Genomic DNA, 14,320 nt, shown 5'->3' with positions numbered 1-14,320 from the left:
TAAACATTTTTGCACTATCAATGGATTAAAAATGTATATAACATCGCTGAATGTTTTATAAAATATCAATAACAATTTTCCCAACCCATATGAATTTAAGATTTCAAAACCATTTTTCCATTCCGAATTGTGACCCGATAACCCATCCCCTGCCCCCGCCAAAAAAAAAATCAGATTATGTCAATCAACGTTTTGATTCAATGTTAATACTTATATTTTTAACCATTTTTGGTATAAATTAATTAAAATTTCAAAATGAAATGTCATTTCAAACCAAAAAATTGTTTCCAAAATATTGAAATGTGATATTTCAGTGTTTGAAACTTTTCAAACATTTTTTCCAACTGGGAGATTTTTCAAAACCAACCCTTTCCCACTAACAGTTTTGGTTTCAACAAATCAACATTTTCTGACAAAGTAAGTGTCATTGGAAAATTCCCAACCAGCTTTTTAGTTAAATTTCACTCAGTAGTTTGAAAAGCTACTGATTGCATACATAGGTTGTACAAGTGATTATTTGTTTGTTTATTTTTACAGAGGTAAGAGCTAGAAAAGATCTATTAGGTTATCCATATGCCAATACCCAACTGTTTGCTACAATACAGCTTCTAGTGCTTTAGGTGGGGTAGGGAGAGATTTTTGAAAGCACCTCAGGGATTTAGGAGCACAAGTTCCATTAACTTTCAATGGGAGTTACGCTACTAAATACCTTAGGAGCATTCTCTCTCAAAACATCTTCAATCCCCACTTCTGATGACCCATTAAGGGAGGTGTAATGCAGAAGATAATCACATTTGGGATAGATATTCTCCCCACCCCAGTAGCTTAAGGTTTGCATCTGTTGTGGTTTGTCTCTCTTCTAAGTCCTGCAAGGAACCAAGGTTGGAGGAAGAAGAGCAATTAGAGGGTAGAGGAGGAGCTTATCTGTGGTGGCAGCCAAAAAGGAGAAAGGAGACATTTCCCAGAGTGTACACCGGAGGCAGCCAAGTTACAAAGAAGAGGCTCTGAAATAAAATACTTAGATGCAAATTTTGTAAAGGCTTCACGTAGTTTTGTACAACAGAAACAGCAGTGGAGAAATTTCTGACATATTACCAAATGTAGTAAAATCCATGTCTTCCAAATTTTCCAAAATATTTTCTACTGAAGCAGTAAACCTCTTAAAAGTTGAAGAATCCATCATTTCTGGTGAAAAAGAAAAGTATATATAGTTGAGTTATATACAACAGACAACATAACCCGAAGAAAACAACAAATTCAACCTTCCAAAAAGTTACCTTCAGGTGTTAGTTTAGGTTCATAAGCCTTCCTTTTCTTTTGTTTTTCTTTTTTCTTCATTTTCCTAGCCACTAGTAAACAAATTCAGAGTTTAAAATGAAGATATCAAACAAATGCCTTTGTTCAGTTTCGTAAAATATTCTGTTGAAGTTGGATACATGAATATTAAAAGCCATGAACAACATTCTTTAGACTAGCCTATCCACATTTAATATGCTTATATTAAGAATGCATGGAAGGGTCATATTAATTATATAGAGTAAGATGTACTTTAATACTGATGAATTACCATCACTGAGGGGAGGAGGAGGAGAATAATCATCCATGTCAGAGTCTTCTGGAGTACGATTGCGATAACGGCTACTACCAGAAGTCCTTCTTCCTTCGTGATGACTGCTTCTCCTATGATCACCAGAACTTCTCTTATCATGCTCTTCATACTCCCAAGCTTTATCATCATCTCTGTCCTTTTTATGTCTTTTCCGAGATGCTAAAAATGAAGCAAGTTTTCATTAGATAAACTGAAATCAGAATGATTTACAAGTTTAAGCAAATTTGTGTACTATTGTTACATTAAGCAAGTATGCATTATAAACCTATAACATTAAAAACCCAGCCATGCCATTATCCTAATAATATTTTTTGAAGAACGTATAAAGTCCATGCCTGAAACAGGAAGAGAAGCCTGTTAAATTTTTAAAATACTTACTCAGAATGCCTGCCCTTTTAAATAAGGGAGGGAAAGTTGTAGGGTAAATTTTTCATAAGTGCATAAGTGACTTGGGCTCCCAAGTTTCATTTTTATTAGGCATCTAGAACCCCAACTCTCATGGACTTTCAATGAGACTTGAGGCTCTCAATACCTACATCACTTTTGAAAATGGGATTTAGGAGTTTAAGTCAATTAAGCCCATATTTTTAAAGGTATTTAGGTATTGTAATGCCTAACTGATTTAGAGGCCTAAATCTCATTTTCAAAAGGGATTTAGACACCTAGGAAACCAGTGCTGTTCCTGGACAAAGGGCTAAACAGTGAGGTGGCAAAATGTATATATTATACAAAATTACTCAAGATAGTTAAGTGCAAAGCAGACTGTGAAGAATTACAAAGGGATCTCACAATACTGGGTGACTGGGCAACAAAATGGCGGATGAAATTCAATGTCGATAAATGCAAAGTAATGCACATTGAAAAACATAATCCCAATTATACATACAAAAGGGTAGGGACTAAATTAGCTGTTACCACTCAAGGAGGAGATCTTGGAGTCATCGTGGACAGTTCTCTGAAAACATCTGCTCAAGGTGCAGCGGCAGTCAAAAAAGCTAACAGAATGTTAGGAACCATTAGGAAAGGAATAGATAAGAAGACAGAAAATATCATAATGCCACTATATAAAATCTATGCTATGCCTACACCTTGAATACTGCGTGCAGTTATAGTTGCCTTGTCTCAAAAAAGATATATTAGAATTGGAAAAGGTACAGAGAAGGGCAACAAAATGATTATGGGTATGGAACAGAGGAGCGACTAAAAACATTTGGACTGTTCAGTTTAGAAAAGAGATGACTAAGGCAGGATATTTTACAGGTGTGTAAAAACATGACCAATGTGGAGAAAGTGCACTTATTTACCCCTTCACATAACACACGAACCAGGGAGTCACCTGATGAAATTAATAGGCATCAGATTTAAAACAAACATAAAGAAGCACTACTTCACAGAATGCACAGTGCACATGTGGAACTCATTGCCAGGGGATGTTGTGAAGGCCAAAAGTATAACTGGGTTAAAAAAAAATTAGGTAAGTTCATGGAAGACAGGTCTATCAATGGCTATTAGCCAAGATGGTCAGGGATGCCACCCCATACTCTGGGTGTCCCCAAACTTCTCATTGCCAGAAGCTGGGACTGGATGACAGAGGATGGATCACTCGATGATTGCCTGTTCTGTTCATTCCCTCTGAAGCATTTGGCACTGGCCACTGTCAGAAGACAGGATACTGGGCAAGATGAACCATTGGTCTGGTCCAGTATGGCCATTCTTCTATTTTTATGTTCTTAAATCCCATCACTGTCGAGCACAGCAATGCCTAAATACCTTTAAAAAACTGGGTTTTAGGATTTTTTAAATTTTAATTGTGATACATTACACAAAACTCAATGTTCTGAAGGTGAGTAGCTAAAAGAAGGAAGCTAGAACCAGAACCCCAGAATGAGACAGTGGCTGAAACCACAGACAGTAACTGTAGCCAGCAGAACTGACAATAGGACAAATATCCCACAGACTAATCAAGCTCTGGTAGAAATCCAAACAGTTGAATAGTGATTAATTCCAAGCGAGATTGGTGCACTTATGAAACTGATAAAAATGGTTGAAAATGTGTGTGGCAGTGTTGGAAAGCTAGCAAAGCAATTGCCCATGAAACTACTTGGAGACAAGGAAAGCAATCTGGGATGCTTGGAAGTTGGGAGAAATACTGGAAGGGAAATAAGTGCTTGGGGGACTGTCCAGGCTCTGTCACCTCTTAAAGGAATGACACTGTATAAACCTGAACTGCTGATTTAAAAAACAAAAACAAAAAGCCACCACCTTTTCAAAAGGCGCCAAACCTTTTGTGTCCTGTGGCACCTTTAAGACTAACAGATGTATTGGAGCATAAGCTTTCGTGGGTGAATACCCACTTCGTCAGACGCATTCACCCACGAAAGCTTATGCGCCAATACATCTGTTAGTCTTAAAGGTGCCACAGGACTCTCTGTTGCTTTTTACGGATCCAGACTAACATGGCTACCCCTCTGATACTTGAAACCTTTTGTGGAGTCAGGTGAACTCCACTTATTCCAGAAGTTTACAAAAATCTGTTTTATTCTTCCTTAGGGGGAGAGGGATAGCTCAGTGGTTTGAGCATTGGCCTGCTAAACCCAGGGTTGTGAGTTCAATCCTTGAGGAGGCCACCTAGGGATCTGGGGCAAAATCAGTACTTGGTCCTGCTACTGAAGGCTGGACTCAATGACCTTTCAGGGTCCCTTCCAGTTCTATGAGATAGGTATATCTCCATATAGTATCCGATCTTAGTTCATTTTGAGGCTGACTTATCTAAATGTAAGTAAGTACCTGATGTTTCACAGGGGCCAACACCTAATTTTCAGTTAAGTTTTCTAAAAAGTGTTTTTCTTTAGAATGAAAGCAAGCATTAAGGGAGGATTTTAAGAGGTGGATATTAGGCATCTTATATGCTGTTCTCAAATCTGTGCTGCAGGGGATTTGTATCTTAACAAGCATACTTATTTCTTCTCCACTGAGCAGCAGAGGACCTGTCCCAAGATGCTCGATGCTGAAAGTAACTTCGAATTTTTGCTAAGTGGCCTGTATTTTTACCTGGCCTGAGGGACCAGTAGTTCTAGTGATTGTGCAAACTAGGGAACTTTTAGTGCAGGATAACAAGGTCCACACAAAAAGTGAGTGTGCAGCATGCTAGTGAGCTGTAGACTTACACTCTAGCTTACCGCATACTAATGGTTCATCTAGACAAGCCCATGATATAACATAGGTTTACTCTGGGGAGTGACTCTAAAAATGGCATTACTCTACAGAAGCTCCCCGACATACGCAAGGCGTTCCGTTCCGGAACACCTTGCGTAAGTCGAATTTTGCTTAAGTCGGGAACCTATCTCCGACAATTACACAAAAAAAAAAAAAAAAAAGCTTACAGAACTTTTTCTGTAAGTCCAGATTTCTGTAAGTCGGGTTTGCGTAACCCAGGGAGCATCTGTACTGACAATTTCCAGATAAAATTTTCTTTATTTGGCAAATAAACATGTATTTAACCTAGTTTCCTGCAAATGAATTTGGGATCTGAAAACCAGAAAAGGTCCTCCCTGGAATGTGCATCATCACTAGTAATAAAAGTTCTGCAGGCCAGCTAGTCCAGCATTCTGTCTCTTACAGGGATAATATCAGTAGAGCTGGTTGGAAATCATAATTTTTGGTTTGTGGGAAGTATTGACATTTCAAAATTTGTTTTCATCGCAACGTAGAACAAAATTTTTTTATGAAAATGATGATTCTGAAATTGTTTCTTTTCCTATTTTTATTTTCACATTTCATAACAAATCAGTAATAATAATAATAATAATATGCCCTATGACTGATGTCATATGAAAATAATATACTTTCAATTTTATTGTTTTAAAACCATGGAGGGTAGCCACAACTTAGTATTGACAAACATTTTATCTTCTTTTCTAGATTAATCAGTATTAAGTTGCAGCTCCCCTTAAGACTTTTAGTACAATAAAACAAAAATAGAATATTTCAACTGTGTCATTATGTCATGTCAGTAGGAGTAGTGTATATTATGCACCACCACTACTACTGGCATGATAATATGTAAAAATAATAAAAGTGTAAATATGAAAAACAAAACTATAAATGTTCAAAACAAAACTATTCTCCAAAACAAAAATTTCTGAAATGAAACTGTTGAAAAAACATTTAGACAAAAAATTTCCCACCAGTTTTAAAGTACCAGATACTTCTGAATAAGATGTAAAGACCATGCGAATAGGCATAAGTGGGATAATCTGACCCCACATTAGGTCTCATCCTGATCTCTAAGAGGTAAAGCTTGATGTAAGCCATGAAATAGGTTTAATATCCCTTCCAAAATTGTTTATCCAGAATTATAATTTTCTTCATATCCACATAAATACCCAATGCATTTTTTTCAACCTTGTTAAGTTCTTGGCCTCAACAACTTCCCATCGCAATGAGTTCCACAGTTAAATCCAAGTTGTGTGAAAAAATATTTTCTTTTATCCTTTTTGAATTTCCCACCTTTTAATTTAATTGAATGTCCCCTTTGTTCTTGTGTTAGGTGAAAGGAAAAAAGAATTTCTCAGTCTACCTTCTCATTGCGATTCATTACTTTATATACTTTTCTCATGTCCTCACTTATTCATCTCCATGCTAAGGGAACAATTCCAATTCACTCCCTCTCTTCATACCAAAGTTTTTTCATGCTTTTGATCATTCTTTTCACTCTTCTCTGAAATGATTCTGCAATATCATTTCTGAAATGGCATGACCAGTACCATACACAGTACTCCAGATGAGGCTGCACCATTGATGTATAAAGGCATTAGAAGAATATTTGTATTATTCACCATCCTATTCTTTGTGCATCTTAACAGCTTTTTTGACTGGAGCTGCACACTGAGTAGAGATCTTCACTTAAGTTTCTACAATGACACCCTGGCCCCTTTCTTGAGTAGACAATTCATTTTGAACCCTGTAAGGTGTATGAGTTGTTTAAATTTTTCCTTGCAATGTGATTACTTTGTATTTATCAACATTCAATTACATTTGCCACTATGTTGCCTATTTACATGACTTTTTTAGGTCTTTCTGGATTTCCTCATAGTCTTTTCCGATCTGGACAAACAGAAGTAACTTTGCATCACCTGTAAATTTTGCTACCTCACTACAGCCCTCCATCCCCCCTCCCTCCTTTCCAGAATATATTAAACAACACAGAACCCAATATGGAATCTTAAGGCAACCCTCTGTTAAACTTTTGCCATGATGAAGATTAACAGCCGGGTGCCTCAAGATTCTGTACATCATGGTCATAACAGCAGCCATTGGTGTCTTTAAAAAAAAGGTAGTGTACTCCTCTTTGGGTTTCCATCTGAATGTGGTGAGATTTTTTTATTAGAGTAGGTGATAGAATTGTCTGTGGTCTCACTCAGACCCATGGGAGCTCAGTATCAGATTATAATACATGATTTTGATGACCATCTTGCCTCTCCTCCCCCAAGTCACTTCCATTCAGGCTGATGTCAAAGGTTATCTCAAGAGCTGTTAGAACTAGAAGTAATTTTGATTTGTCCAAGCAATAATACCCTCCACCCCCAGAGGATGAGGCAGTCCAAGAAGGGCTGTGCCTGAGAAACCCACTGGGCAGAAGGAGCCCAAGAGTCTCTATTTTTTTGTTTTCTTGTGTTTCCAGTTAGGAAAAGTGACAGTTTGTTTTCTTTTTTGAGGCTTAAAAAAATTCCTAAGGCCACATTACAGCGAGAGTTGCTTAGGGTTACCATCCGTCCGGGTTTCCCCGGACATGTCCGGCTTTTGGGTCTTTAAATAGCCGTCCGGGGGGAATTTGTAAAAAGCTAAAAATGTCCGGGATTTGCCCCCGGACGGCTATCTAAAGACCCAAAAGCAGCTGACAGGGCAGCCGCGCTGGATTGAGCCGCTCACTTGGGGCCGCTCCAGCAGCAAAAGCCCCTCCCCCGCAGCTTCAGCACGCCGGCAGCGCTGCGTGGGGCATAGGGACCGACTGTAGCCGGCGCCAGTGGGTGCTCGGGCCCCCCCCGCTCCCGGCTCCGTCCCTTCTCTGCCCCCATCCCAACCCCTTTCCCAAATCCCAGGCCCCGTCTCCTCCCCCGGGCGCGCCGCTTTTCCCCTCCACCCCCCTCCCTCCCAGACTTTTGCGCGGCAAGCCTGGGAGGGAGGGGGGAGAAGCGCAGCGCTCAGGGGAGGTGGCAGAGCAGAGGTGAGCTGGGGCAGGGGGGCGCGGGGAGGGCTGCCCGCAGCAGGTAATGGGGGGCACAGGGGAACCGCTCACCTCCGCTCCGCCTCTGCCTGCTGCCTTGAGCGCGCCACTCTGCTCCGCTTCTCGCCCCCTCCCTCCCAGGCTTGCCGCCGAACAGCTGATTCGAGGCAAGCCGGTGGCGGGGCGGGGCGGAGAAGCGGGGGGGCTGCGCGCTCAGGGGAGCAGGCAGAGCCAGAGCGGAGGTGAGCTGGGGTGGGGCAGGGCAGGGAGCGCGGCGAGTCAAGGGACAGGGAGCAGGAGGCGGGGGGGGGGGCGTGGGAGTCCCGGGGATCTGGCGGGGGCAGGGGTGTGGATAGGAGTCAGAACAGTCAGGGGACAGGTAGGGTGGGGGGTCTCAGGAGGGGGCAGTTGGGGACAAAGATAAGGGAGGCTTAGATAAGGGGTGGGGTCCCGGGGGGTGATTAGGGGCAGGGGTCCCGGGAAGGGGCGATCAGGGGACAAGGAGCAGGGAGGGTTGGATGGGTTGGGGGTTCTGTGGGGGGCAGTCAGGGGGGCGGGAATTGGGAGGGAGTGGCTAGGGGGCGGGGCTACATCCCCCCCCCCGGAGTGTCCTCTTTTTTGGAAGTTCAAATATGGTAACCCTAGAGTTGCTTGCTATGCTGAATTTCAGACCTCTGACTGATCTAGCCCCTGTATGCAGTGAAATCTATTAGTATGCCTCCAGTGCTCCAGGGAGAAGGGGAAGATTCCCCAGTTCAGTTTGTTAGACATGGAGGAGACATGAAAATTTACAAAACTAGTTTTTAAGATAGTACATAGGATTATGCTGCAGCACTAGGAGTTTGAGATCCCTGACTGCAAAAAAATCACACTAGAACTGAAGTATGGGTGAAGTAAGATGATAAATATTCAATTTTAAAGTGTGGGTGGTCACCAAATTCATTCAAAAACATTTTCCCAACATTTTCATATAGAATATTATCCATGTAAAACTTCTCAGGTCTTTTTTAATGGTCTTTTCTTTAACCTAAATCTAAAAGTGTCCTGCAGCACAACTGAAAAAGTCTACGAGATATCCTGCCATACATGTAGGATTGGAGAGAGAATTCTAACAAGCTACCTATTCATCTTGAGTGGTAAACTTAGGTTTAGTAATTTTTCCTAAAAATAAGTTGCTCAGTCAACAAGTTATCTAGACCCCAAACTTAACTTGTTTTTATATTGTTTCGACTAGTCAGCTAAGAAATCTGTTAGCAAGAGCAAAGAGTTATCCTGCTGTTTAATAGTATTAATAGAATGATGTACTACTTACATTCAAAAGCTTCTTCACTTTCATTGTCTTCATCAGAACTGATCTCAGCATATTTTGGTTTCTCATTAACTGTGCTACGTTTGCGCTTGTTCATTTTCACACGTTCACAAAGTGGCATGGTGGATTCAATTTCTGCCAGGAGCTCAGGAGGCAACTCCTTTAACACTGACTGATCTATGCTACCTATTAATGAAGAGTAAGAAGAGTAAATGTGAATCTGAAGATAACAGTAAGGGCCCAAAGCTGTAGTCCTTTCTCAGGACTAATTCTAATAGAGCACCCACTAAATATCTCACAGTTAGATATTCTTCAAAGTAACTGATGTCACGAAGTCCTCTGTCCAAAGTTTTAGATTGTCAACTTTACAATTAAAATCATCATACTGCATCTCTTACGAATCTACATTTAAAAAATGTTTACCAGCATATACATGATACAAATTCAACCAGCGAACTTCACATACACTTCCCTCACTCCCACTAAACAGGGTCTTACTTCAGTTGGTTCTCCAAAGTTGCACAATATTTAAAAAAATTAGGCTAACTCAGGATTCAATATGCATCCTGGTCACATTTCTACTTATTCTGCAACATCTCCAGTGCACATAAGAGGATTACTTTGCAATATCAGCAGGTGGAGACAAAAGCAATCAGAATTTACAAGGTTGTTAACCTTAAAATAAGGCCAGATGACTAGCACACCTCAATTGTTTCCTATGTGGAAATACAACTTTTTTGTAGCTGTTACAGAGTTCATTTTTGTTGCTCTTTTCTTAAGCTTATCACAAACACTTAAAAAAATTAAAGCGATTGATTAGGTACCAAATAAAAAGAAACAGCAAATAGGAGTACACTATTTTCTAATAATATTCCTTACAGTACCAGAAAGATTATGTAGCATCACATTGTTGTCATCACACATTTTGGTAGTGTTGTTAGGCCTATACAAAGCCAGGACCTCTTAAAGACACTCTTCTATAGGGATGGTGTCACACGTATTTCTTAGCAATCAGCCAGGGAAACCAAATTAGTTCAAAGACCAAGTGTTATGCTTCAGCACTGGTTCCAATGCCCCAATCCTGCGTAGACTTATACAGGTGCATATATTTATGCACTGAATAGCTTCACTGAAGTTAATGAGACTACTCATAGTGCAAAAAGCATGTGCATAAGTCTTTAGAGAATTGTGACCTAAATAAAGGCATGACAAAAAGCAACTATGGGAGGAAGACATGGAGTGGCACGGGAGAAGAAGAACATGTTTCTGCAACTCAGTTTTTAGTGTTTTCTTTCTTGTTGCATTCAACAGGATATGGTCTGCTCTGTACAAATCATCTCTCACCAAATTCTCTTAAGAAGATTAGAGGTTATTATATATACAGAGCCTCATTTGTTCAGGTTCATATAGAAACACCTGGAAAATCCAAGTTTATGCATAAGAAATGAGCCTTATGGTAACAAGCATCAGTCTACAAAACAGATGCTAATGATTTTGCTCTGCTTCAAATTTACAAGATATTTATAAAAACTTAAAAGGACACACAACTTAACTGTCAAATAGAAATGTGATTTTTATTTCCTAAAATATTTAAGATTAAAACATTGAGGAAAATTTGTTTTCAATGTATTTAGTTTTTGCATTTGATAGGATTTAGTGTATAGTTAGTTTTACTGTTAGCACACTGCACAGTCACTTTTTCCTCTAGTTTGTGTGCCTTTTTGAATAGTAGTATGGGAGGAGAAAACATTTTGCAGTTTTCTTTAGAAAAGATTTTTAAAACCACAAAAATTGGCAGGAGGCAACAGGGGCAGGTGAACTACCTGAAATTCCATTTAAGTTTGGAAATTGACTAGGATACGTTGATGAAGTGCCTTCAAGATATTAGCTACCATGCATGTTAATCCTTTTTTATATTTGTACACTACAATATATTTGTAACAATCAAAAATAATCATAATGAAATGTCAATTTTACCAAGGTACTTTATACTTAATACTTGGGAATCTTCACATTTTAAAATATAAAGACATTTTATGTATATGTATTTTACTGTACAGCATTGTAAACAACAAAAATTCTGAACACTGATATGTTGTCAGATACAATCCATTACTTTTCACACTTACCAAAAATTAAAACACCGGTGTACTCTTTAGAACAATTTACTACAGGACCTCTGTAAAGTCCTAACTACATCATAATCACTCACATTGGTGAACCCTGTGAGAACATGGTTGCCCCCAACATGGCTAAAGCGTAGTTCAACTTTACAGTACAAACAGGATGTGTGTTGTAACCTTCTAAATCATTGGCAGATCCAAATATAATATTTCCTAGTTAAAATAACATTTCTGTGATCCACAATTAAATAATACTGTAATGAGGAATACTAGAAAAGTATGGGGGGGAGGTTGGCATACAAGATATGTACTTTTTCTGAAAAAGTGCTCTAAAACAGCTTCAGTCTGAGGGTTCAAATGTATATTAAAAGCTTTGACAGTTAATATTAAAAAAATACTTTAAAAATATATTCATGCAAGTAACCTGACAAGTCCCAGAGTTCAGTGACCAAAAAAGACAGCCTGTTACGCTTTTCCAGAATAACTTTTCCCTAAAATTCCTAGATTCACATAAACAATTTCAGTTTGTATCTGTAATTACAAATAACACCTTTAATTTTAATTGAAATACTTTCTCCTACCTAGTTGATCATCTAAATTAATAATACAAATTATCAGTTGATTTTATTCTGAGAAATGTCATGGTATTTGCATTTATTTTACAACTTGAAAAAAATACAAGTAACTTGATTCCCTCACCTTCCTTTATTTACACTATTTGATAATATGATCAGAAGTCTTTCATGGTATAGCATTTTGTCTGTTGGAATCTTTATTTTACTACAAAAGACAAAGCCTATTGTACAAGTAAATGCCCCCAAACTTAGTTAATCCAGAGGTAAGGTTGCCCAACAGTGCATTGTGACATTCCAGAATATGGTGTGGCTAAATTAAACCACTATGAACCGGGAAATGAAGAGTTAAGACACATGCTACCCTCGCAATGCAACTTTAACTTTACCCCAGCTGCAGATGGCAACAGCCACTAGGAATGGCTCCATAAGGGTGGTGTAAAGATTAACAAACTATCAAGGAGAATGGCTTCTCTATCTTTGAATGCCTTCAAATCAAGATTTACTAAAAAGATATTTTAGTCAATCACAAATTAACAGGCTCAATACAGGCATAACTGGATGAAATTCTCTAGCCTGAGATACACAAGTTATCAGACTAGATGGTCTACTGTCCCTTCTAGTCTTAACATCTATAATAAGTAGATCTGAGAAAGGATTAAGAGAATGTGCCATTGCTTGTACTCTGTTCCATAGATTCGAATTCCAGCATTTATCAACATGCACTCCAGCTGCGTTCACAATGTTAGGTGTAGCTGTACTGAATGGATAAGGGATTAGTAGAAGCAGCCTGGCTACAATATGAAGAGAAACACATATGGACTTTGAGGGATTAAGTACGCCTCATTTGAGCACTGGATTTTGTAGGCTGTGTCAGTAGAAGTGCATACGGGTGTCTTCTTGCCATGGGGATTATCAGCAGTCTGGTGACAGTGGTTTCCAGGGTTTAGTGACAGGAAAATAAAGGCACTGTCTCAGAAGAAATCCTCAGCGCAAAGGTGAAGGGGTGATAACATTTAGTGAGTCTGGTGTTATTTGCGTGGAGTAAGGTTAGTGTTTGAATGTAGGCCAGGTGCAGGTAGCTCCAGTTTACTACATCTGACATAAACCCGAATTTTGCCTTAGCAGACAGAAGGTGTTAGACTTTGTCCTTCAGTGCACACGTGTTTCGTTTGCAATGTGTTCTGTAGCATCTGTGAGGACAATGTGTTGGGGTATCGCTTAAAAAGGGCAAAATTAAAGTTGCGTTGTGGGGCTGATGTGAATCTTAACTCTTCATTTCAAAGGTTTAAGTTTAGTCACTCTCCACAAGGCTCTACTGTGCAACTTTAACTCTGTGTTAATAAAGTTTTAAGGCATTTAATTTCCTTGTTTTTTTAAAAAAAAAATAGTTTCTCAGTATTTGCACATACCACAACCCATCTCCCCCACTCCACTGCCTCTGGTTCCTTGCCACTGATTATTCTAGGCACAGAATGTAGTGTAGTGGTTGCATGTTGGTCCTTCCACTACCATTGCATCATCTCCTTAGCTCGCCTTCTGCCTGTCCAGCACACTGATTCTCCCTCCTCAGTCCTTCTGCCCATGGAGAAGCAGGCATCAGCCTGGGACCTGCATGTTAAGGAGCTGGGGTAAGGACACAGAAACAGTCCAGGGACTTGCATGGAGTCAGTGGAGACATTTTTGAAGGGGGACAGACATGGGATCACATCAGAGGAAGGACTGTCCTGTGGTTAGGACACTAACCTGGAACATGGGAGGATCTGGGTACAATTCCTGGACTTTGGGCAAGGCACTTAGGTTTTGTCTACAAAGGAAGTTATAGAGATCATAATATCGCCATAACCTTCTTTGTGGATGTTTATTTCTCAATAAGAGTGGCTTTTTTCTTTCTTTCTTATTTCTTAAACCATTTTCAAAGCAACAACCTAAACTGGAGAAAGGCACTCTTGACACCAGAAGAAGAGCGTCTACACAGGGAGATATGCTGGTAACTATAGCAGTACAAAGTCACACCTCATCTAATATCGATACTGCTTCCCATGTAGACACGACATTTGTTTCTGTCTCAGTTCTTCATCTGTAATATGGGAACAATAGCTTTGTGAAGATAAATACATTGAAGACTTTGAGGTGCTCAGATATTACAGTGATGGGGGGCAGATTAGTGCCTGTGATTGATGGATGTGGGTTCCTGGAGAGGACAGAGTTGAAGCCACCTCAACATCCCCCACTGCATTGCTCTGATTCCCTACTTTCCACCTCACTCTACCCTGCACTGTTCCAACACTCCCCCTCATTGCTCTGACCTCCCATAATCCCCCCGACAGCTCAGACTACCATACCACAGCTTGGATGCTGCTCCCCTCCTCCAACATTACCTCCCTCATGCCTAATACCAAATGACTAAAATCAGTTGGGGGATGATTAGAGTCATAGTTTTAGCCCCCGGTATGTGCAAAAAAAGTTAGAACCCCTAGG

At 39.7% G+C, this 14,320-nt stretch overlaps 1 protein-coding gene across 4 annotated transcripts in view; it reads right to left on the bottom strand.

The window, feature by feature from the left end:
• Window positions 1-14,320, bottom strand: part of NIPBL (NIPBL cohesin loading factor) — a 144,737-nt gene that overhangs the window by 88,552 nt on the left and 41,865 nt on the right. For all 4 annotated transcript variants that reach the window (XM_026649053.2, XM_026649056.2, XM_026649054.2 and 1 more), the window contains 4 exons: window positions 9,148-9,330; window positions 1,568-1,768; window positions 1,278-1,349; window positions 1,096-1,185 (listed from right to left, as the gene is read on the bottom strand). In XM_026649053.2, coding sequence (XP_026504838.1) covers window positions 1,096-1,185; window positions 1,278-1,349; window positions 1,568-1,768; window positions 9,148-9,330 — 546 coding nt within the window. The remainder of the gene's footprint in view (window positions 1-1,095; window positions 1,186-1,277; window positions 1,350-1,567; window positions 1,769-9,147; window positions 9,331-14,320) is intronic.

This window comes from Terrapene carolina, unplaced genomic scaffold (genome assembly GCF_002925995.2).
Source record: "Terrapene carolina triunguis isolate 2854851 unplaced genomic scaffold, T_m_triunguis-2.0 Scaffold69, whole genome shotgun sequence".
NCBI lineage: Eukaryota > Metazoa > Chordata > Testudines > Emydidae > Terrapene > Terrapene triunguis.
Note: the sequence above shows the minus strand (reverse complement) of the source record. Positions and strands in the feature narration are given on the sequence as shown.